General features: G+C 52.0%; 2 protein-coding genes across 2 annotated transcripts; both read left to right on the top strand.

Annotated features, from left to right (window-relative positions):
• Positions 1–10,868: 10,868 nt before the first annotated feature.
• On the top strand, positions 10,869–14,075 carry Hmx3 (H6 family homeobox 3). The gene is made up of 2 exons (XM_020171806.2): positions 10,869–11,266; positions 11,894–14,075. The coding sequence occupies exons 1-2, from the start codon at positions 10,870–10,872 to the stop codon at positions 12,571–12,573; spliced, it is 1,077 nt and encodes a 358-aa protein (XP_020027395.1). The 5' UTR covers position 10,869; the 3' UTR covers positions 12,574–14,075.
• Positions 14,076–16,803: 2,728 nt separating this feature from the next.
• On the top strand, positions 16,804–24,797 carry Hmx2 (H6 family homeobox 2). The gene is made up of 3 exons (XM_020171807.2): positions 16,804–16,931; positions 22,464–22,732; positions 23,664–24,797. The coding sequence occupies exons 2-3, from the start codon at positions 22,465–22,467 to the stop codon at positions 24,215–24,217; spliced, it is 822 nt and encodes a 273-aa protein (XP_020027396.1). The 5' UTR covers positions 16,804–16,931; position 22,464; the 3' UTR covers positions 24,218–24,797.
• The last annotated feature ends 150 nt before the right edge of the window (positions 24,798–24,947 follow it).

Here is a 24,947-nt window from a genome sequence, read left to right as displayed (position 1 = left end):
AAAATGGATAAATTTTGTTATATTCATTTTGTGATGCTAAGCAGCATGGAAAAGAAATAAACTATGATTGCACAAAACAAAGTGGATGGATCTCATAAATATCGTGTTAAGCAAAAGGAAGCCAGACATAAAAGAGGAAACAACTCATTCCATTTTTACAAAATGCAAGTGGGGCAAAACTAGTTTGTGTTCAGTACAGTGGTTGTCCTTATTGGTGGTGAGGGGAGGGATGATGAGATGGGAGCCCAAAGAAGCCTTGTGGGCTTTGATATGCTCTGTTTCTTAATCTGAGTGCTGGTTATATGGGGCATTCACCTTGCACAAAATGGCTGGTAGAGCAGGTACTCACTAACCACCTCCTAGCCAGTCTCTCAGACTCCTGTCCCTCTCTTCTTAGACAAATCCTTTGCTTTATTAAAAAGATTTTCCAAGAACCTAAATCTGATTAGATCTTTTTCATTCCTATTGAAAATCAATTTATGTTTCCCCATTGCTTAGGTGTTCAGACCATCATGGGCATAAGAAGCACTCTACCACTTGAACCACACTACCAGCCTTGTTTTGTGTTTTTTTTTTTTCTGAGCTAGAGTCTCACAAACTATTTGCCCAAGGCTAGCTTTGAACTGTGATCCTCCTGATCTTTGCCTCCCAAGTAACTAGGATTACTAACATCCAGCAAGAGCTTGTTTCCCTAGTTATATATTACTGTATGACAAATTACAAACTTGGTGGCTTAAAGTAGCACACACATATTATCTCACAGTTTCTGTGGGTCAGAAATGTGGACCTGGCTTATCTGGGTCCTCAGCTTCATGATAACTCACAGGCTACCATCAAGCCATTAGCCCAGGGTCTATGTTCTCATCTGAAGGCTTAAATGGAGGAGGTCCACTTCCACTCTCAAAAAGTTATTGACAATATTGAGTTCCCTGCAGCCTGTTGACTTGAGGGCCTCAGTTTGTTATTTTCTATTGGCATGAGACCACCCTGGGTTCATCAAGGCATGAGGGCTGAAAAAGCAATAGAGTCAGTTAACAAGACAAAAGTGACAATCTTTTATAACCCGATCGTGGAACTGGCATCCCATCACCTTCCCTGTATTCTTGGCTGTAACCAAGTTTCCAGGTCTAGGCTGCATTTAAGGGGAGAGGATTGCAGAAGGATGTCAATACTAGGGGATCATAATAGGCTGGTGAGTTGAATTGTGTCCTCCCAAAATATAAGTTGAAGTCCTAACTCCCAGTACCTGTGAATATGTCCCTATTTGGAAATAAGATCTTTGCAGATGTAATCAAGTTAAAATAAGATGACACTGAATTAGAATAAACCCTAAGACTGGCATCCTTCAAAGAAGGTCATGTGAAGGCACAGGGACACACACAGAGGGGGTCCACCATGTGAACAGACAGGCAGAAATAGGAGTGATGAACCTACAAGCCAAGGGATGCTGAGGATTGATGCCACCAGAAGCTGGAAGAGAGGATTCTTCCCTAGAACAGAGTCTTTTCTAGAAATTCATAGGGAACCGGGCCCTGCTAGCTCCTTACTTTTGGATATCTGGCCTCTGGAACTATGAAATAACAATCCCTGTTGTTTTAGGCACCACCCCTTCCATGTGTGGTACTTTGTTACGGAAGTCCTAGGGGCAGTGATAGAATTCCACTTGCCACAACCAGCAAAACTGAAGATTGTTGAGCCCATGTTCCTACCACACCACCACTACCACCACCATCACCATCACCACCACCACCATCACCACCACCACCACCACAACCATCACTACCACCTCCTCCACCACCACCACCACCACCACCATGATTACCACCAACACCTCCACCACAACCTCCATCACCATCACCACCACCACACCACCACCATACCACTACCACCATCACTACCACCACCACCACCACCATGATTACCACCAACACCTCCACCACAACCTCCATCACCATCACCACACCACCACCATACCACCACCATACCACTACCACCATCACTACCACCACCACCACCACCACCATGATTGCCACCAACACCTCCACCACAACCTCCATCACCATCACACCACCACCACACCACCACCATACCACCACCATACCACTACCACCATCACTACCACCACCACCACCACCACCACCACCACCATGATTGCCACCAACACCTCCACCACAACCTCCATCACCATCACCACACCACCACCACACCACCACCATACCACTACCACCATCACTACCACCACCACTACCACCACCACTACCACCATGATTACCACCATCACTACCACCACCTCCACCACCACCACCATCATCACCACCATAGTGTGATATATGGGCCTTGCAGTGACTCCTGACTTAGATGCAGGAAGTCTAGAGAAGCAGCCTCCTTTGCCAGCTCCATACCCTGTCTCCTGCCCCACCTGAACCTCTCTGGTCATGCTGCAGCTGTGTCATCTGCCTCTTTGTCCTTCTTCCTTTCCTACTGCTAATACACTAATCAGGCCCCTGACCCTGGCTGATCACCTCCTCCTGGAAACCTCTTTCAACCACACTTTACCACCAGGCTGAGTCAGTGGTATCTTTCTCTGTGATGCTGGTGACTTGGAGTCCACCAATGCTAGCTGCATTGCTACTGTTTGCTCCCTTCTCATTTTCCTTCCCTAGGCTGTGATCCCCACAAAAAAGGAACTATAACTCATTTAGTCTATACCCCCAGACCCTGACCAATCACATTGTCAACTGAGTGAGTGAGTGAGTGACAGAATCCCTAGGACTTCTCAGCCATTGACGTAGGACCTGGAGGAAGCTACACCTGTGTCGTGCCTGGCAGTCTTCGGTAGCTGTCCTGATTTATACCATATGACTGGCAATGGTTTTGCCACAGAGAATGTCTGGTTCAAGGAGGATGGGTCATTTCTTAGTTCTCCAATGTAAGGAGCACAGAATCAAGAGCATCCAAGCTGGAAAGGAAGCTTCCAGGACAACAACCCTCCATGGATGGTCCAGCGCCAGTGTGGCTGAGGGCTGAGAAGCTAAGCTTTCCCCAATGCTGGAGGGAGAGAGCTTTCTACACAGGAGGCTGAGTGAATGGTCTCTATGTCCTTTACCCCTGTGTAGCCACAGCAGGAAGAAGAATGATTTAGGAACAGTTGAGGGAGCCTACCCTCCCCGAGGTGGTCACCGGACTAGCTCCATGGGGTTTCAAGGCAAAAGGCAATAGATATACCTGCCCATGGTGACTGGGAGGTAGATTTTTTTGGGGGCAGTACTGGGGTTTGAACTCAGGATCTAGACCTTGAACCATTCCACCAGCCCTTTTTTGTGTTGATTTCTTTCTGAGATAGGGTTTCACAAGCTATTTGCCTGGGCTGGCTTCATACCGTGTTCCTCCTGATCTCTGCCTCCTGAGTAGCTAGGATTACAGGTGTGAGCCACCAGTGCTCAGCTTGGGAGGTATATTTTTAAATAGCAACTTTATTGAGACAGTATTCATGTAGTATATAATCCACTCAGTTAAAAAGGGAAATTCAGAGGGTTTTAGTACAGTTATAGAGTTGAGTATTCATCACCCCAACCAACTTTAGAAGACCTTTATTGCCTCCAAAAAGAAGCACCAGGACTGGCAGCATGTTGAAGTGGTAGAAAGCCTCCTTTGCAAATGTGAAGACCTGAGTTCAGACCCCAGTCCCACCAAGAAAACTTAAAAATAAAAAAGAAGTCCCATATGTGTTAGCAGCCAATCCCCATTCTCCTTAATCCCAGCATAGGGCAACCATCTAGTTCCTTTTTGTCTCCATGAAGTTGCATGGAATCACACAATAGGTGGTCCTTTATGATTGGCTTCTCTCTCTTTGCATAATGTTTTCAAAGGGTCATCCATGCTGTAGCAGGTGTCAGTTCTTCACTCCTTTTTTACTGTTGAGTAATATGCCATTGTATCGAAGGACCACATTTTCTTCATCCACTCATAGCATGTGGGATTTTTTTAGGGTTAAAATCTCATTGAAACTTGATGAACCCAAAATTGATTTTTAAATGTAAGCCAGATGTGTCACTTCTCTGCTAAAAACTCCGCCCTGGGAATACTATGCAGAACAACATGGATAAGTTGGACAGATATTCTGAGTGGAAGAAATGAAACCTAGAAAGTTGTACATAGTAGGTGTTGTTATTTTGGTGAAGTTCTAGAATTAGAAAAACTAATTTTTTTTTTCTTTTTCGGTGGTATGAAGTTTGAACTCAGGGCTTTGCGCTTGCTAAGCAGGTGCTGTAACTACTTCAGCTATGCCCACAGCCCTTTTTGTGTTAGTTATTTATTCAGATAGGGCCTCGTGGTTTTGCCTGGCGCCAACCTGGGACTGCAGTCCTCCTAATCTCCTACATAGCTGGGCTTACAGGAGCACACCACCGTGTCCAGTTTATTTGTTGAGATTTGCGGGGTTGGGGGAGAGTGGTCTTGCTCATTTTTTACCCAAGTTGGCCTCCAACCATGGTGCTCCTGATCTATGCCTCCCACATGGGTGGGATTACAAGTGTGCACCTAATGCCTGCCTCCATGCCAGGCTGAAAATGACAAAACCAAATCAGGGGCCTTTTGGGACAGGACTTATAGGAATGCATTGCATACGGCCAGAAAGAAGTTTCGGGGGTATTTGAATTTGTCAAAGTCCATTGACCTGTATCCTCAAGATATGTGAATTCTATTGCACAGTAAATTATACTCAAAAAGCTAATTATATAGAAATTATCAATGTCAAAGTGGAGTCACTTATGTCACACCCTCACAAAATGGAGGCGGTAGGCCATGACGACGGAGCTCTCATCCATATAAGCTTGTAACAGGGCTAGTCACAAGAAGTTCCTGCATGTGTGCCTATGATAGGAATTACATAAAGAACTCCTCAAAAAAGCAGAATTCCAGATCAATCATTTGCGCAAGGACACTTGCCCACTCCCTCCACCAATGAGCTAATGTCAAGTCCTACAACACCCCTGTAACCAAAGGTCTTCGTTTCAAAATGGCTTATGTGAACTTTGTTTTGGCTTTAAAAGCTTATTTTTGTTTGCACAACCCTATTATCAGACACCTGCGATCCACCACAGCAATCACAGATTGCAACTCCCTACTATTCCTGAACAAACTCTTTGGAGAGCTTGTCTCTCCCTGACATTATTTTAGGTTGAAAAAAATTAAGTGCATAGCGATTCTCCATTTCAAAATTTCTTATGAGGGCCTCTGGGGTCCCATGAAGTGGGTCCCTCTTACCTCTCTTCTTGGGCTTCTGTAGGCACACCACCATATGGTTCCTGCCTGAACCTTTGACTCCAGCACTTCTTTTTGCTTGCAGCACTCATCTGGCCCCCACCTCCTCAGAGTGTCTGCTTAACTCTTACCTTCTTAGTGGGGCTTTACTTGTCTGTGTATTTAATGCAGCCACACCCTCCACCCCAGCATTCCTGTACCCATTTAGGATTCCCCTATAACCCTTACCACCCCTCACACACTATAATTTACCTGCTTCCTGCACTACAGGGCCATCTCCTGGAGAGCAGGAATCTGGAACAGTGCCCTGCGGATATTAGGTGATCAGCAAGTATTTGGTGGACACATTGTAGTGATACACCTGGAACTTTCCAGATGGTTTTGGAAATCTCTGTCTTAGCACTGTAAGAGAAACCAAAGAACAATGTCTTTGGAGCCCCTGTGCAGCTCCGGGGGTAAGCACATCAGTTTTCTGGGGCCAGGGGGAAATCTCTCCCAAGATCTAAAGGTGCCCTGCTTTGCTCCTGTTGGGTTCATTGTGATGCATCCCAGGGTTTTTCAGGTGAGGAGACACAGGGTCTCTTCAAAGGCTTCGGCAAATTATCAGTCAGAGCCCACAAAATATCCATAAGCTTTAAGCAGTGAGTTAATAGTGCAAAATGCAAACATTTGCCGTTCTTTTCCCCTAATAAGAACTCTGAAGAGCCAGGTGCTGGTGGCTCACGCCTGTAATACTAGCTACTTGGGAGGCTAAGATCAGAGGATCGAGGGGCAAGGCCAGCCAGGCAAACAGATTGAGAGACCCCCCATCTCCAACATAACCAGAGCAAAAATGGACTGGAGACATGGTTCAAGTGGTAGAGTGCCTGCTTTGCAAGCTTGAAGTCCTGAGTTCAAAACCCTGTACCATAAAAAAAAAATTTTTTGAAGATTGAAAAAAAAAACCTGCAAATAATTATAAGTGAAAGACTCTTGAGTCTGGGGAAAAGACTTGAAGAAGATAAGAAAACAGGGAAGATAGGTAAGACAGCTAGCTTGATTTGTGCTAGCAGAGTCCTCATAGGGGCATGTTAGTTTTCTTAGAAAAACCCTGCAAGAACAGATTTTTTGGCCTTTGAGTTCACCTTGAAGAGTGTATGAATGGAAGTTAACAACAATAGTCAACACTTAAATCACACTCAAAGTATGCCTGTACTGCCCTTACAATATCCAGACTAAATGTGTTTAGTACTCACTGCAGCTCCCCTCTGTTGTATTCTCTGTGTCTCGGTTTCCTCATCTGTCAAGTATGAAGAATGATACTATCTGCTTCATCTGGGCATCATGCCTGGTAATGAGGCATTCAATCAATGACTGAAATAGCCTTGCTCTCAGGAAAGGGTTAGCCCTTCAGCCACTGTAAGTACGCTTTATGTGACTCAGGATTCATATGTGATTAAGGGTAGCATGCCTATGATTAATCTCCAAGTGTTGTGTATTTCTCCAAGTCATATTCGTTAGCCAAAGGGAGGGGTCCCTGGCTGCATTCCTGGTGGCCTGAGAAAGATGGGTGAGAGCTCTGCAGTTTTCCCAGAATCACAGGTCCAGGCTTTGGTCCATTTTGCCTACAAATCAAAGATAGGATTTCTTTCAAGAGATTTGGGTGGTAAAATGTGACCATTAGGACCAGGGCAAACTCTGGGTACATTAGTTGTAGGAATCCCAGTCTGGTTCTTTGCAGCTGGGTTAAAAGCCTAAATAGTTTGGTCTCCCTTCTGTGAGTAAGTAGTTATATTGCCTCAGCATCTGTTCCAAGAAGATGGAAAACAGCCTTCTTTAGGTGAAATAGTGGAGAACATGGAAATTACCCCTCCCTTGGAGAACTCCCTGCTTATTGATGTGTGTGGTGGGTGTGAGGGATGAGGGCACTATTCTAAGAACTCCTTTGCCAAGTCTCTCATTCTTTGTGTAAAAGTTGGTTGTTATTCACTAGTGTTCACCAGGCCCCCTCTGCTCTCTTGGCCTCTCCATTCAAAGGGAAGTAATGTGCAGCCCATTTGCCTTGGATCAAGCTGTGAAACACTCTCCATTGGTTCTATCCCTGGAGATTCTTTACGTTTTGTAAAATGTCTCACCAAAAGACCTCAGATTTTCATTAAACTCTTTAAAAACTGTTTTTGGATATTCTCAAGCTATCTAAGCTTGAGAAGTGGATCAATTCTATGCAGTGGGAACTGTGAATCCATCCAGCCACCCATCCATCATTCATCCATCATCCATCCATGCACCTCACTCAGGCATTAGTACCAGTGGTTACTGAACACCCATTTGCTGGCAGTCGGTGTGCTAAATCCTGGAGAGACGAATCCTTGCCTGGCGTCCTTACTGAAACTCGCATCCAGACTACAAGTATGATTGGACAGTTAAAGAACAGGTTGCAAGGGGGAACACAGAATGGTCCCTAAAAATGGGAGCAGAAAAAGCAGGAGAAGGGTGAGAGGCAGGCGGAACCACTTCCAATGACGGTCAGGTAAGAACCAGCAGAGACCTGCAGGCGACTTCAGTCTCTACTCCTCCCAGAATCCAGACCAAAACAAAATGTTTTTGTTTTCTAACCTGGACGGGCCAAGCAAAGACCGAAATGTCTTTTAAATGCTTTGCACCAAGACCGGTATCTCCAGCCCAGCCTGCAGGCTTGATTTAGAAGATGCCCCATAGAGGGCGCTGTTTGCCTGACTTTGAATGGAGTCGTGGATGCAAGAAAACAGAGGCGGCGTTCGCCCCCTGGGCCGGATATTCCAGCTTTCTCCAAGAGGAAAGGAAAGATCTACTCTATGCATCTTGCTGCTCAAACCCAGTATCCCAAACTCAAAAGATGGCTGGGGATGCTGACACGCAAGAAAGCCCGCCTCCCTGGTCAACACACACACACACCAGCGCACCTGCGCGCCCCTTGGGAGGGGAGACACCTTTGGGGCGACAAAAAGTAGGGAGACGGATGCCTCGCAGCAAGGTCCAGGGACTACATGGTCAGTCAGGCACCCCCCTCAGATGTGATCAAGCAAGAGTGCACCTACCCAGACAGAACCCTCAGCGTTTTGGGGGTCTCCAGCTGGCTCTTGGTTTTCACGTTTTTTCTTTTTTTGGGGGGGGTAGGGAAGGCGCTCTTTCTTTTTTCTTTTGCGAACCTGGGTATTGAACCCAGAGCTTCGCATGCTAGGTAAGTAAGCGCTCTATCCTCAGCTTTTTCTGGGGAAATCAGAAGCTTTCCCCACTCAGTTTAAAAGCGGCTGCCCTGCGTCAGAACTTTGGCAAGTATGCACGCATCCGCCCCGACGCAAGCGCTCCCACAACACGCATGCAACTTCGAGAGCAGCCTCTTCGCTTCTTCCGCCACCAGGTTTGCAGTGTGCAGGTAGTGCGCACCGAACCCGCACAGACTATGAGCAAAGAACAATCTGCGGGTTAGGGAAAAATGATGTCTGGGTGTCCAGTCCTGCTTGGGTGACCTAGGCCCGGTCTCCTCTCTGGAGGCCAGTGTCCACTGTAAAATTCAAGCGTGTGACCCACCCTGCTTGAGTCTCATGGCTGTGATTGGTTCCAAGAGTTTGGATGGTGCACCGTTTTGCATTCTAGTAAAGCCTTCTACAAACTCAAAGGAATAGTAGTAATTGTTTGCCATTTACAAAGCTATTCTAAGTGAATGCTAAAACATTAAATTCGCCCATCGAGATGTGGTTGGAGAGGGTCTGGCGTCCTAGGACCGAAAAAATAAAACATATCTGCTTTTCACTTAAGGACCCAAAAGCAGAGAGACTTTGAATTAGGCAAGATTCAACCCAACAAAAAGGAAAGCGGCAAGGGGTGGGGGGTAGAAAGTAAGGGAACACAAAAAGACAGCTGTACAGGGAGTTTTGCCAGGGGCGGAGGGGGGCTGAGGACTGTTTGCCATCTTTCTCACTACGCAGCTGTGTTTCAGGAAGGGACCCCACAAACACTTCTGATTTATTTGAGGCGTAAATCTAGAGTTAAAAGTGCCTGCCTCTCGGGCTTCTCGTGCCAGTCAGGGGGCTGTTTTTAAAGTCCAGTGACCTTCCACCCATAGTTCTTCTGAGGCCAGACATGGTTCTCGGGGGACTTAAGGCCCTTGGGACGAGCTGCAGATGTCGCTACCTCGGAAGGTACTCCGTTGAGCCTTTCGTTCACCTGGCGCCTATTAAAGCGTCGGGCAGAGCCAAACGCCTACCTGAGAGACTTCCTGGAAAAGAGTCTCTTTCAGGACCTCAAGATCGGACTCGGTCCTCCAGCATTGGGCTCCGGCATCTAGAGGGGAGGAGTGCCCTTCCGAGCACAGCCAAGGCTGCGGAAACGTGGCCACCCCAGCCCGAGTGATGTGTGGGCGTCGGCTCCTTCCGCGCGCTCACTGGGGAGCGCAGAGACGCACACCCACTCCTGCTCCCCAGGGACTACTCACTCTTCGGTTTTACAGGGCCAAAGGCCACATCTACGCGGATTCGTGAGCCCGCAGACGCACCGCAAGGACTCACTACGGATTCCCTTCCTACAAGCTAGGCGGTGGATGGGGAACACAAATCCCCCTCTTCGTTACTGCGCCCTTCTTAGCAGGCTTTGGGGAAAATGCTGAGGCCACAGGACCCCAAAGGGTAGGAAAGTGCTGAGTTTGTCGCGAGCCGAGGTGGCATCCTGCCTACTGGGCCAGCGCCCCGTAGCTTTCCAGCCGCGTGGGGGCAGCGGGCCCCTGTCAAGCCCCTGGGGGCGGGGGAGCGGCAGCTGCAGGCTCGGATAACCCCGAGGTGACCCGGGCGGGCCTGGCCGCCCCTCCCCCTCCCGCAGGCCTGGCTGCGGGAATCGGGTCCGAAGCCTCTGGGGGAGGGGGGGGGGCGGGGAAAGGGAGGCGCGGACTCCGGGCTCACCGCTGTCAGTGCGCTCCGGCCGGCCGGGGGCGCCGCCCGCCCCGGGTCCCTCGCTCTCTTTCTGCGCTCCTAGGAGCGCTCCGAGTGCCTCTTTAGCGGGAGCCAATATCCTTTTGTGCTAATAGGTTTGTCCTCATTTGCTGCCTAATTGGACTATATAAAGCCAATAACAGGCGGGCTCTTATAGCCCGAAGCCAAAGCGCCAAAATCCGAGGGAAGGCAAGGAGGGGGCGGTGGTGGAGGCGGCTGCGGGGCCGAGGCTCGGCTGCGCCTTCGTCTGCCTAATCCCATTTGCCATTGTACGCGCCCAATCGCCGTATACTCCCCGCATTTAACTTGGATGACATTTTGATTTCATCATTAGCATCCGGCGCCGGATTGACGCAGCCCCAAGTCGGGGACTGCTCTTGCTGCCTCCTCCCCGGGAGCTGCAGCCATCGCCGAGCCCCCTCGCTCCCTCGGTGCCGCGACAGGGCCGCTCCCCTCCCCTTAGGACCCCCTCCCCCATGCGAGCCCGCCCCGGCCCGGTCCTCACCCCGCCCTCCCGCGGCTCTTTTTGCGCCCGGGGCGGCCCCGGAGTTTGCGCCCCGTAGTTGAGTTCCGTTTATGGTCTGATTTCCGGCCGCTCGCCTGCTTGCCCCGCCGCCCGCTTGTCCCGCTCCCTCCCTCCTTGGGACCTGGAGGAAAGGGGACCATGCCGGAGCCCGGGCCCGACGCCTCCGGCACAGCCAGCGTGCCACCTCCGCAGCCGCCGCCCCAGCCTCCGGCGCCTAAGGAATCCCCGTTCTCCATCAAGAACCTGCTCAACGGAGACCACCACCGGCCGCCCCCTAAGCCGCAGCCACCCCCACGGACGCTCTTCGCGCCGGCCTCGGCCGCAGCCGCCGCTGCAGCCGCAGCTGCCGCAGCTAAGGGGGCCCTGGAGGGCGCCGCGGGCTTCGCGCTCTCGCAGGTGGGCGACCTGGCTTTTCCCCGCTTTGAGATCCCAGCGCAGAGGTTTGCCCTGCCTGCGCACTACCTGGAGCGCTCCCCGGCCTGGTGGTACCCCTACACCCTGACCCCCGCCGGCGGCCACCTCCCACGACCTGAAGGTACCGACCTCTCTTTGAACTTTCGTTCTCCTACCCCCCGCGGGCCCGTCCCATCCCCGCCCCGTGCTGCTTCCATCGCAGTTCTTAGATCCCCACACATACACCCTCAAACTCGATGTTTGGCCAATCTCTCCGGCCCCTGTCCTGCATCTCCTCTCCGTGCTCTAGATTGTGCGGCCCGGGAATCCAATCCCACTTGGTGAGAAAATTGGTGGAGTTGGAGCCGGAGGCGCAGCACTTCCCGGGAAAAGTGGCCTCTGGCGTGAATGGGGTGGCTTCGGACGGCCAGGGCTAGGGACACGGCCTGGATGGAGGGATTGACCCAGGTGGACCCAAAAGGATGATTAATCTTTCCTCGTGCCCCTGGCATGGGAGCCGAGGGAATGGAAGGAACCGGCCACGCTGCCATCATCTACTCGCCTGTCCTGGAGGAGGGGGATCCCAGGATGAGGCGCCCCTACTCCATCCCAGCTGGGAAGGAGGAGGTCCGCGGGAATGTTGAGGCCTCAAGGCCCGGGGCCTGGAGGTCAGCGCAGGTAATGCCTGCTGCCCCCAGACACCGGGCCTAGCTCAAGGCTGTGTCCGTGTGCTGTGCGTGTGTGTGCGTCCGTCTGTCTGTCTCCGCAGCCTCAGAGAAGGCCCTTCTGCGAGACTCCTCCCCCGCCTCGGGCACGGATCGCGACTCCCCGGAGCCGCTGCTCAAGGCTGACCCCGATCACAAGGAGCTGGACTCCAAGAGTCCAGACGAGATCATTCTGGAGGAGAGCGACTCAGAGGAAGGAAAGAAGGACGGCGAGGCGGCGCCGGGAGCGGCCGGGACGACAGTAGGAGCGGCGGCGGCGACGACGCCGGGCGCTGAGGACTGGAAGAAGGGTGCCGAGAGTCCCGAGAAGAAACCCGCGTGTCGCAAGAAGAAGACGAGAACCGTCTTCTCGCGCAGCCAGGTTTTCCAGCTCGAGTCCACGTTCGACATGAAGCGCTACCTGAGCAGCTCGGAGCGTGCCGGCTTGGCCGCATCGCTGCACCTCACTGAGACGCAGGTCAAGATCTGGTTCCAGAATCGCCGCAACAAGTGGAAGCGACAGCTGGCCGCAGAGCTGGAGGCGGCCAACCTGAGCCACGCTGCAGCGCAGCGCATCGTGCGTGTGCCCATCCTCTATCACGAGAACTCGGCGGCCGAGGGTGCGGCGGCGGCGGCCGCCGCAGGGGCACCGGTGCCGGTCAGCCAGCCGCTGCTCACCTTTCCGCATCCAGTCTACTACTCGCACCCGGTAGTCTCGTCCGTGCCGCTGCTGCGGCCGGTCTGAGGCCCGAGAGGGGAGAGGGAGGGGGCGCCAGGCCATCTTTCCACCCGGGAGAAGACTGGGCCGGACCGAGGGCGCCGTGAGGCGCAGCGGCCTTGGGAACCCGGGCTCGGCGCACTGCCTGGTCTCCTTTCCCCCAATCGGTAGCGTTTTGTAAGTATTTGCAATGCATTTTCGTGCAATTCATCCCTAATGGATTTGAGGCGCTTCTCCTCTTGCTTTTGATTTTGGTTACTACTAAGAAAACAGGAAAAAGAAAATTCCCAGGTCAAATATGGCGGGTGAAAGCTTTTGTAAAATGTGCAGTTCTTCCCCTAAATTTTTATTGCGCCATGGCTTTTGGTTTTTATTTTTATAGAAGGAATATAAGCGCAGAAACCGGAATCCCTCTAGTTATTCATTTTCTATGGAACTATTTTCAGAATCCGGAGAGAGAGAATGAATTCAAATGGTAGGTTTTTTTTATTTCTGGATTTCTGGGTGTGGTTCTTCCTCCGCCCCCCGCCGCCCCCAGTTATCCTCCCCAGTTTTCAGAATCTGAGCAGCCTCTTATAAGAACTCCCGACCCTGGGCTGATTTTTCTCTCTGGGAGAGGTGTGTGGCAATTAACCTCTTCATCTGTCTCGCTTTGTGACTGAGAAATTCTCTAATCAAGTGTTTAAAGGGAGAAGACAAAACAGCCAAAAATCAGAACTCTGAAAATTGAAACAGCTCCGCATCTGGCCCGGTTGGAGTACTCTTATTTATTACTAGCCTTCATTGGGGGAATTTCACTTATCAGTAAATTATTATTACTGTTATTACTCAGTTCCCTGTTTTGAGAGAATGGTTTCAATATTTTTTAAAAGAAACTATCTTTTTCCTCTCCCCTACCTATTTGTTCTGCAGCAACTATTGTACTATGACCTGTGCAATACTGTACAAAATTTCCTGAGAGCCCTGCTCCCTTCTCCACGAGGGATGCAGACCTTTCTACGATGCAATGGCAGTCATTAGTGTAGAAAGAGAAAATTAAGCAGGGGAAAGGGAGAGGGAAGAAAACAAGGCTAGGTAGTGATCTCAAAGGAATAAGTTAGGCATACTGGAGCGCTTTAAGTGAAGGACAATCAATTTAGGAAAATCTTAACTTATTTGATAAATGTACAGATTTCTTGTAAAATTCACCCTCAATTCCGCAGGGCTCTTTGCTCTGCCATTCAACCTATTTTCTTTCTGTTGGCTACACCTGTTGTTCTGCGGTAGTTTGTCCTGATCACCCTCACCCTCTACCCAGGTTCGGTCCCTTTATAAGAAAAAGAAAAAAAATCTACAAAATATTGTTACACTTAATGTCGTGAAATTGAATTAATTAAAAAGAAAAGAAAAACAAAGCCTTTCATGTTGCCAGAGTGTGTAACTTTGGATGATTTTTTTCCCCCAGAGCAGGTGTCTGGAAAACTCTTTTCTTGTCTCGCTCCCTGGCTGCCTTTTCGATAAGTCCGACCTGGACACACACACCTATAATCCAGCAGGCGGCGGAGACAGAGGCGGCTTTGTTAGTGACCAGGGGCGCCCTTTCTCCAGTATCTTCTGCGGCTTGAAACGTCCTAGAAGCAGGAAAGAATGTAAAGATCTGGGTTTATCTAGTTTTTGAAATTGAGCAAAACGACAGCTGCGAGCTTGAAGACCGCTAGTATTTCCCAGCGCAAAGCTGCAGTCTGCGTTCCTTTCCCAAGCCACGGTTCCTTAAAGACCGGAGAGCTTCTGGGCAGGGCATCCCTAAAATGCCTAGCTAAGAGATGGAAGGAAGAAGGAAATGAGCCTGGAGTTAGCTGCGGGCTGGAGGTGACTCGCTAAGTGCAGCTGGGAGACGCCTGGCCTCCAGAGGGCAGCCCCGGGGAGACCAACCAGCCCTTGGGATGTCGGTTCCCGGTTCCCGTGTCTAGGATAGGGAGGCTTCAGCTGCGATGGGAGAACTTAGGGTGGTTCAGGTGTGGGCTATGTGCCAAGTTTCAGGGTCAGAGACCACCTGGATGGGTCAGTGGTAATGGAGCGGACTGTTCTTCCTTGGGCTGGGCTTTCACTGTCCACCGGCGCCCAATGCCTGGAGGGCAGCCTTTCCAGTCCTCCTATTCTGGGGAACACCCAGACGCGCAATGGTCCCTGCGGGCCACAGTGCTCTTAGTGGGCAAGGTAGGATGCAGTGTATCCCTCCACTGCCTAGAAAAGCTGGTCTGCCCAGGGAAACAGGCGCTTGGGCAACCTTTGCCAACTAGCGCGACCTACTGCCTTGAAGCTGTGAGTGTGCGTGCAAACTTCGTTTGAAGGTAGGGAGCCCAAGTGGGAGTGAGGGGGATGAGGAACCCGAAAGCTGAGAAGATTCCTGGAGCGCCACAGGACACGACCGCTGGGGAGCGCTTGCCCGCACGTTTTCTTCACTCCTTTTCCTTCTGCGTTTCAAATTCAATTGACACAATTGATTCTACTGTGGCTGAAATGTCCAGTATCGTTTCCTGTTGATGGAAAACTGCCCCCCAATAAACCGGCATGCGTATTTATGGCAAAATTTTAGCCCAGACCCCAGTAAAGATAGATCTCCCTTTATTTCCCTCTGGTTTGGAATAAAAACGAGGGCATGTGTCATAAATGAAAAATAAACAGAAATTCGGGGTCAAAATATGTTGTTCCTTGTGTTACCTGCAAACACAGTGATGCCTTTACTGTTGGCAATACTAACTGCTCCACAGGCCAGTAACAGCTCATTAAAAATAATGTTGCAATAGCAAACACGTCCTCAGATTTTACAGCCAGAACACGATGTTATCAAACGCCAAGAAAATACTTCTTTATTTGTTTGGATTCTAGAAAACGGTTCTTGACTGACCCAGTCTTTACAAAGTCAAGAAATAACTGGTTCTTCACAAGCACAATTTATCCTTTGTCCTGCTCCTTTCGGCCTCCCTGTTCCTCCAGTTTGAGAGCTCAGCTGCTCTGGGCCAGTGCTTCCCTCCCCAGATATGGGACAACCCTGGTGGAGGAGTTAGTACTGACTGGCCTGGACACTGTAAGCATGGGGCGCTTCAGGAACCTTGAAGCTGGCACTGACAGGAAATATACACTTCCCTCTGGCAGGTTGAGGCCCTAATATCTCTCCCAGTGCAGGAGGAGTTGAGTCTGGGTGTGGGATTTGAAGCTGCTCTAAGTAGGATGCATCCTAGGCTACACTTCAGATCTTTCTGGGGGCTTCCTGTCAAGAGATGCCAAGAAACCACTTTATGGGACAGTCTCATCTGGAAAGCTGGTTGTCACCGTACTTCCCCACTAGACACATCTCCCCCCCCCCCCCCAGTGCTTCTGCAAAGATTCTGGAGAGCTGCTGGAACCACTGGCCAAAGGAAGGCTTGGGATGGGGATTAGTTGAGTGATAGTACCTCTGAAATTCCTCCTGGAGCTTACACAGAGGAAGCCAGGAAAGTTGCTGTGCCCTGTTCTAGGACACTGAATGGACACCCTGACTTTATCCTTTCAGCCCTTCCCCACATTGTATATCCCTGGTTTCTGCCTGCCTACCCCAACTTCAGATCCTTCCCTATCTGTACTCCGTTCAATCTTCCAGGTCAATGCAAATGACTTCACTTTTGCTGCTAAATCCTTTCTACAGTGCCTAAATAGACACATACAACACAGGACACACTTGCACTTGACACACACATTTCTGCTTCTCAACCGGGTCTCAGCTTCTGGTGTCTAGTAGTCAGACCACCCAAATATGTTTAGTATTGCTGAGATGGCTAAGGCATACACACTTTGTTCGAGGTGACCCTGGTCTACTGGTTTTCTCCAGTGGCCCCAGGCTAAGGCAAGCTGGGGAGAACCCTGGGAAAGGATGGGCAGGGAGCTTGGTGGCCGCTCCCAATTTTGCGGTGCAAACCTGAAAATCCCCTGGCAGGTTTGTTTCCTCCCAAGCCATCTGGTCGAACTAGCGGAGCTGGCCACTGCACCACGGACCCTCATACTCCTATGCTCCAAGACCTCACACGAAACCAAGGTCCCCACAGTGCCGGGCTCTGCCGCTCTGAGCAGCTTTGAGCGCCTCCAGGCCCCGGGAGACCGTGGGGCCAGGGCGGGAACTGTTTCTGTTGGCAACACAGATGTATTTCTTTTATTTGGTAGTAAATAGAGCAGGTGTGTGTACATCAAACAACAGCAAGACAGATATAAACTGACCCCCCTGCTACTGGCGCTCATTCTTGAGGGGAACACCCCTCCATAGGCTTCTGGTGGACCAGAGTCAGAGGCCACGCGGTGAGACCCCAAAGTGCACGCCTCTCCTGGCTAAGAGTCTGGAAGTGAAGCTGGGAGAAGGAGGAGGAGGCAAAAAGGTCAGTGGGATTTGCTTTCTTTTCTGCGATTGCACGCTAGGCAAGCTAGATGGGCACGGGAGTCGGACCCATGTGAGTGCTTTGTTGAGGTCTATCGTGTTGGTCCTCCTGGTCCATGACCACTCGCCCCTGCTTCCATCTCTCTATGCGCATGGGACAATGAACTCCAGAGCCCCGATGGGGCCCGAGCCTTTTCTGGATGGGCTCTGGTAGCCTCCAAGACTCCATTTTGTTCCTCCTCTTCTGTTCCTCCGTGTCTCAGTCCAGTGACCTAGCCAGGGTCCCTCTTTCTCTTAGTGGTGTAAACTTAAACTTCTCAAAGCTATTAGGAAAAGAATCCTCTTCTGGGCCCCGAAATGAGTGCAGGGCTCGAGAACCACTAGTTCCACAGAAATCTCCTGCGCAGCCAGGCAGACCCAGGGGACAACGCACACCCAGGCACTTGCACGTGGCCCAGCAGGAACCATCCTCAAGGCTCCTCCTCTCAGCTTCCCGCCCATTCTCTGCCTGTCACCTGGCCGGGTCTTCTGGCCCTGCCTGACTTTAGAGTGCAAGTGATCCATTGAGCCTGGATGTACCCATCTGGAAATGTGCATGCCTCTGTGCGCACTTGAGCGCGTTTCGTGTGCAGAGCAGATGGCGTTGACCTTTTGACCTACAAACAGGGAGGGGGCAGCGGAAGAGGCGAAAGAACCTTCACGATAACTAGGTTCAGTGTACCTTGGAGCTCTGCCTGGGGCCTCTGACAGAGATCTTGGGTTGAGATTTGGGCTGCATGTGCCCCTGGAGAGTTTCTTTGCGGAAGTACCTGAAGGAGGACAGGGTAGAGAGTGGCGGCTGAGGCTAAGAATCGAGGTCCTGGACTGCAACGCAACCCTAGTCCTCACTGGGGCCGAGGGACTCCTCCCGGACGCCATGTAGTATCATTAGAGCATCAGGGCAGTTTTGGAGACCCAAGGCAAGGGAGGGTTGGTGGTTGCAGCGTGCCTCCTCAGACAGTTTCCGAGAGGTACAATGTTTATACTCGCCCAGATTCTTTCCTTCGCTGCTACTCCGAGGTGAAACCTGCCCTGGTCGGGTCGCGGAGAATCCCTTCGGAGTGTGGGAGGAAAAAAAGGAGCTGAGGGCTGGGCGTAGGTGCCAGCGCGCAGAGAGAATCCAAAAGAGAGCACATTGCGCCCATCACTGAGGCAGTAGCAGCGAGGTGGAGTCACCTGGCCGTGCCTCACCCCAGCACTAATGTCTTAAAGAAATATAAAGAATCCTCATCTCTCCTGAGTTCCTGGCCGCCCTCGCCCCCCTTGGTGATGGAGTGCACGCATCAGATTTTCATCAAAGTTCTATTAAGTGAAACATAGGTTGCAGGGCACCCTTTGATTGAAACAGTTTAAATTTTAATTGTGTTTTTAATTTGACATATAGTTGCAGAAAGGAATGACACTGCGTCGCCAAGGGGCGGTCGATTTTCTTAATTTCTCCCAGAGGAATTGATGAGTCTATCAGACCACTAGATTGGAAACCCATTAAAGCTCTCTGGTTAGGCTGTTAATTGGAACTTGATGGATGTGGGAGGGGGGTGTCGGGACTCGGCTATGCTGATCCAATCTTCAAGACTTTCTGTTTTCCAATAAATTACACAATTCATTTTCCAGCCGAAGATTACATAAATTGTACACCTCTGGGGCTCTCTTTTTCAAATAGGGAGCCCTTTTCCCCAAAAGCCTATTGCGAGATGTCATTTGCACCAAAGAACGAACAGCAGAGGCCCTTGAATGAAAATCGAAACATAATCAACGTTTATACTTAGAAAATTTATTGAGATCATTTTCTCTGGTATTTCCTTATTTTAAAGTTTGGACGCGCCATATATCATAATCCACTCGCGTAAAGGGGACGGGGGGGTAGACTGTGTTTAATATTTATCGAAGCTTGATTCCAAGATCAAACTTGTTTATGACTTCATCTGTCATTTCGGAGGGAGCCTTCTTCCACTATTACCCGGCTCAGCCAGCCTATTTTCCGACTGCCGCAGAGCAGAGAGGATCAATTTTTATTAGGCTCCTCCGCAAGTTTGCTCTGGGCCGCTTTAATATTGAGCAGCGGCATAATCTCAGGACCTAAACTTTAAGCGTTCTTTCAGTCTCGGAAAGTTTATCATTCATTCCTTGGAACTCGGTTATGCCTAATTCCTCGGAAGGTGAGGGGGCAATCCCAAAGATGCGGAAAGGCAGCCCTTCAGGGTGTGAGTTACTGAACAGTGAAGTAGGAGAGGGGCGGAGCTATGCTGACACTGGAAGGGTGGGGCGGGGTGTAGGGTGGTACTGGGCTGAAGGATTGCCCACTTGAGGGTAGAGAGCTGGGTGTCTGTACGTGATGGCTCCTACAGCTGAGGATACCTGGGAGTGGGTTTTGCGGCTGCGCTGGGCCCAGGAGAGGGCGTCTGTCTTCTGCGCTCTAGGTGAAGTCTTGGAGATCCCCAGATCCCAAAAGAGGTGGTAGGGAATATTGTGTCTTTGGCCTTCCTTGCTCCTTCAGTGTGACTGCAGGTGATCAATCAGTTGAAGGGAGCCCAGGAGAGCTGCAGCCCTTGGGGACTCAGAGCCCGGAATCTTATGGTCTTCCAGACCCCGCTTTGTGTCCACCACCACCACCACTTCCCTGGCTCAGTGTGTGTGTGTGTGTACCTTTGCTGAATGAATGTGTGTGAATGCGTAAGCGTTTATACAAGTTCATGCATGTGGCATGCGGGTATGGGGGTGGAAGAAGCACCTCTGCGTGGACCCGGCCCTCAGTGCGAGTAGGGGGATGGGCAGGTGGAATACCAAACCAGACAGTTCCTTTACTTCCCAGCTCCAAGAGAAGTGGGTTGAACGACTTCATCGTTTTCTGGTTTAGAGTTCAAGCCCAAGTCGGGCTCCCAGGATGGGGTGCCCCCCCAGTCTCTCGCTGCTCTAGGGCCTGAGAGCTGCTTCTAAGAGGGAGGCTCATCTCAAAGTTCCTGCCTCAGCCTCTCATGTTCCCTGCCCTAGCAGGGATCAAGTCCCTGGGCTCCTGACCGCACACTCGCCCCTGCCTCTCGGGATTCCTAGGTCTTGAGTCTTCCCCCCAGCTATTCCTTTACCATCAGTTTTTCCCCCAGCCTCAATTTGCCGATCTGTACAACAGGGGTGAAGAGAGGCAGATTGAAATGAAGAATGGTGAGCTGCTCCCTGCATGTTCTTGGTACCAGAGTATTTACTAGGTCGGAAACTTTAAACCATCTCTCGCTCCACATGGCCAGCGTTTTCTACCCCAGCGGGGTAGCTAGGCTCAGCTCTCTCACTGGGACTGCTTTGTGTCTAGCCCCTGATACAGCGCCCAACTGAGGGCACCTACGAGAGAGACCAAGGGTTACTGAGGGAGTTGGACATTTCTTTCCTGGAATCTTCCCTCTACCCCGCGACCGCGCGGGGGACGCCGAACCCGCTGTAACCAGGCCCGGGAGTCTGCGTATAGACCGCGCAGAGGAGGACGCACAAATTGTATTTCAGCTCCAGGTCCTTCCGGGTTAATGAGCTGACACCATGATTAAAGCTGACCATTTGTAATGTGTCTCGACCCCGCCACCGAGCCCTGAAGAGGTTAATATGGTGACGGAGGCCGGCACCTGCCCCTCGCCGGCCTCCCGGGCCGTGGCACACAGCCCCTGGTCCCCAACCCGCTCTCCCGCCCCTGTCCCGCCTGCGCAGCCGACCCCTAATCAATTAGCCCATTAACGAGTCCTTCGAGGAGTTAAGTAGGGAGAGTTCTGCCACCGGCTGGGCTGCAGTCGGTAACTCACCGTGGCTAATGATATTATAAGCGCTTTACTCAATAACCCGCGAGCGGTGCGGGCTAGGAAGGAACTGCACCGTCATGATGCAGTCTGGACATTTGTAGGGACTGATGCCACAGTCTCTCCTCGCGCTTGGCTCTTTTGGGATGCCCTAGGGACAGAGCTCTCCAGGTCTTTTGGCTGAGAGGTCTGAGGCCGCAGCCCGAGGTGTGGGGTTGTCTGGGTGCTTTGGACCTTGCCTCGCTCGAGTTTCTATAATGCTTAAGTAGACACTAGTGGTCCCAGACCCTTTCGCCTGCGCCTGGATGACTCTAGGTCAAGTAACAGCTGATGTAGGAATTAAAGGGGTGGGAGCCAGGATTCAGAAGGGAGCCATGAAAAGGAGAGGAAACCATGGTTTATTGAACTCTACCGCGTGCCCAGGTGGGTGCTGGGCACCTTGACCTCACGACAGCCTCTGCAAGGTAGGCATTACTTCTTTCGATTTTAGGAATGAAGAAACGGAGACTCAGAAAGTTTAAGTATTGCTCAAGGTCACCTAGCCAATATTTGAATGGACGACCCACTCTGTGTCCCTATAACCGCCTCTTCTTTCCAAGAGGAAAGACTTTCTATTTTGTAGCAATTCTGACACATTCAATATTTACCAAAAAAGCGGGCTGCGGGCTAGTGGGTAAAGGTTTAAGAAGTAACAATCATGGCTCCTAGTGCTTGTAGGTCTCTTGTAGCTTTTCCATCCCGAGCTGACGCGATCTTTAAAACGGGAGGAAGGGATGCTAATAAGTTTATTTCACCTGAGGACAGAGAGGCTTTGATTAGAACCAGACTTGTTCAAGTTAACGCACAGTGTAAAGGGTGGTGCTCGAACAGGAACTTCTTGACTCGAGATCTAGGGTTTCCCTATCCCCAAATCCCGTGTCCCCATGGCCTGACAGGGGTGGTGTTGTGTAAGCACTGAGGGCAAAAGGTGTCTGTTCCTGGGGCTCCAAGCCACGATCAAGGGAAAAGCATCGGTCCGAGACCCATGCTCTTAAACCCATTCCAGTCACACGCGTGCCGCCGCGGCCTGGTAAATGACAGTTCTGCCTGTCCCGCAGGGTTTGGAAGGGGTAGAGAGTTCGGGAGGGTGGCAGCAGCCTGTCGCAGCCCCTCGGAGGTGCGAGGTCTGTTGCCTGAGGAGACATCGGGCTACCACTGTCCCTTGAGAGGCCTGGGTCTGAGTCGCGGCAGAGACCAAGAATCCACGCTGGAATCCATGCTACTCTCAGTCCCCGACGCCACTTCATGCGCAGAGCCGATGCCCGCCGGATCTCCGCGTGCGAGAGGCGCACGGGCGCTGCGTGCCTGGCCTGGGCTTTTTGAAAATTTCCGGGGCCGCTCCGCGGCGCTGCGATTGGCCGGGTTTGGGTAACCTCTATGCAAATGAGGCCGCGCCGCCTTCGCGTCGCCGGAGACCCATGAGCTGGCAGGCAAGGCACCGGCATTCGCACCCGGGCTGGGCGGGTTCATCCCGAGCGGTGCGGGCAGGAACCCCCGCGCAGCCGTCCCGTGCCCGTGTGTCCCCAGCGCGGAAGGGACGCCTCGCCAGCCTCGTCGCCCCCTCCCCCTGGCTTCTCTCCCCGCCCCTCCCCCCTGCCCGCCTGCCAGCCTGCACCACCTTCTACCCAGCTCGTCTCTAAAGGGAGTTCTTGGTTTCCTCCAATTTCTTATGAACCCAGGATGGGAAGCAAGGAAGACGTGGGCAAGGGGTGTCCGACGGCCGGTGGCGTCTCCAGCTTCACCATCCAGTCCATCCTGGGCGGGGGCCCCTCGGAGGCGCCGCGGGAGCCCACCGGCTGGCCGGCCAGGAAGCGCAGCCTGTCGGTGTCCTCGGAGGAGGAGGAGCCGGACGACGGCTGGAAGGCGCCGGCTTGCTTCTGCCCAGACTCGCACGGCCCCAAGGAGCCAGGCCCCAAGCACCACACCCCCATCCCTTTTCCTTGCCTGGGTAAGGATCTCATGTCGCCAGTCTGGCAGGGAGTGAGCGCGAGGGGAACGAGGCCGCGTGCCCCTCAAAGACTCCCGAGCCCGGCCCTCTCCCGTCATTGCTGCTGTTGCTGAGGGTCCGGGGCCGAGAGAAGGGGACGCGCACGCCGTGGTGCTTCCTCCGCTGGTCCCTCAGGAGGAGGAGGAGGAGGAGGAGGAGGAGGAGGAGGTGGAGGAGGAGGAGGAGGGGAACATAGATCCCGTACCGCTTGGGCGTTTGGGGGAAGATTGGGTTGGAGGGAGAGTGGAGCACAGCGATCTGGGCACTAAACGGGCGGTTCACATCGCTCTGCCTTAAGTCCTTTTGCACACAGGTACTTTCTTTGGGGACCCGAGGTCTGCAAGTTGGGTCTGGGAGTTCTGTCTGTACTGAAATCTCTTTAGGTTTTTCCCCTCCTGTCTGATTTCCTCGGAATGATTAGCACTCTAAGATGATTGACAATGATGCCTTTCAGAGATGGTTCCTATTTACTACATCTGACGGAGTAGAGCCCCGCGTTAGTCCTTAGCATGATTTTCAAACAAACGGCCTGTGAAACCATGCCACTCCATGAAGCTGGAGGAACTCTTCGAGCTCAGTTATTACGAGGCAAAATCACCTTTTAAAATGACGCTAATGTTTCTTCTCCAGACCTCCTCCACCTGCTGCCACCTATCCTTTCACAAAGATGGGAGCACAGGGACCCCAAGCTCGGAATAGCTGGGTCCCTCTCGTGTCTCCTTAAAGGGTCGGGGTGGCTGGGCTTTGAGTGTTAGCGAGAGGCAGACGAGGTAGAGGTTTGGTAGAAATGGGGCAAGGCTGCAAGCGTCTGCCCACCTTCTGGTCCCGGGAAGAGCTGAGGGTCTCTGAGGCGCTTCTAGTCCATGGCCTTGCTATCTGTTCTGCTCCTCAGGTACCCCCAAGGGCAGCGGAGGCACGGGACCAACGGGATCCGAGCGCACGCCTTTCCTCTCTCCTTCGCACCCGGACTTTAAGGAAGAGAAAGAGAGGCTCTTGCCCTCAGGCTCGCCCTCGCCTGGGCCGGAGCGGCCGCGGGACGGCGGCGCCGAGCGGCAGGCGGGAGCCGCCAAGAAGAAGACGCGCACGGTTTTCTCGCGCAGCCAGGTGTACCAGCTCGAGTCCACCTTCGACATGAAGCGCTACCTGAGCAGCTCGGAGCGCGCCTGCCTTGCCTCCAGCCTGCAGCTCACCGAGACCCAGGTCAAGACTTGGTTTCAAAACCGCCGCAACAAGTGGAAGCGGCAGCTCTCGGCCGAGCTGGAGGCGGCCAACATGGCGCACGCGTCGGCGCAGACTCTGGTGGGCATGCCGCTTGTGTTCCGGGACAGCTCGCTGCTGCGCGTGCCGGTGCCGCGATCTCTCGCCTTCCCCGCACCACTCTACTATCCCAGCAGCAACCTCTCGGCCTTACCGCTCTACAACCTCTACAACAAGCTCGACTACTGACCCGCCCGCCGGCCGTACACCCCCCGCCCGCCCCCCGTGCACCCCGGGCCGCCTCCAGCAGCCCGCAGAGCCCGGCGCGGGCTGCACCCTTCCTTCCCAGGGCTCTGGAGCAAAGCGGCGTGTTTCCAGAAATATTAAGAAATACACCATGTGTATTCATTATCTCTTATTTATGGCCTCTGCCCTACTTTTTGTTTTGTTTCGGGTATTTATCCGCATTCCTCATGCCAGATCGCTTGCTTTCTACCCAAACCAAATCAATACGCTTTGAAAACTATTTTGGAGGGGGATATTCTCGGGTGGTGGTGGGAAAGGGAGTTTGATCCAGACTGGCTTTGGCTGGTAAGAAAAAAAAAATCAGAAAAACACCAACAAACCAGATAAACTCCTCTCATATATACACCTGTATATTTGTACATGGACACACGCTCCGCCAAGTCAAGCCCTCAGGGGCTTTGGACATTGAGCTAATCATTTTTTTTCGTTTCCTTCATCGCGAAGATGGGGGGGGGGCGAAATGGGGAGAGTTCATATCTGTAAATATTTTTAAATAGAAAAAAAATAAAACATTTTAAACATCGTTGCTAACTTTGGAGGCATTGATTGCCCTGCTCCGCCACGCGCGAAAGGTTTTCCCGCTCTTTGGGGGCAGACCTGGCGGGCATCGGTGTCTGGAAAGGTCCGGCTCGCAACACATGAAGGGTGTGGCTGGGGTCAGAGGTTAAAGGTC

This window comes from Castor canadensis, chromosome 7 (assembly GCF_047511655.1).
Source record: "Castor canadensis chromosome 7, mCasCan1.hap1v2, whole genome shotgun sequence".
Lineage (NCBI taxonomy): Eukaryota > Metazoa > Chordata > Mammalia > Rodentia > Castoridae > Castor > Castor canadensis.
This window is presented reverse-complemented; position numbering and strand designations above follow the sequence as displayed.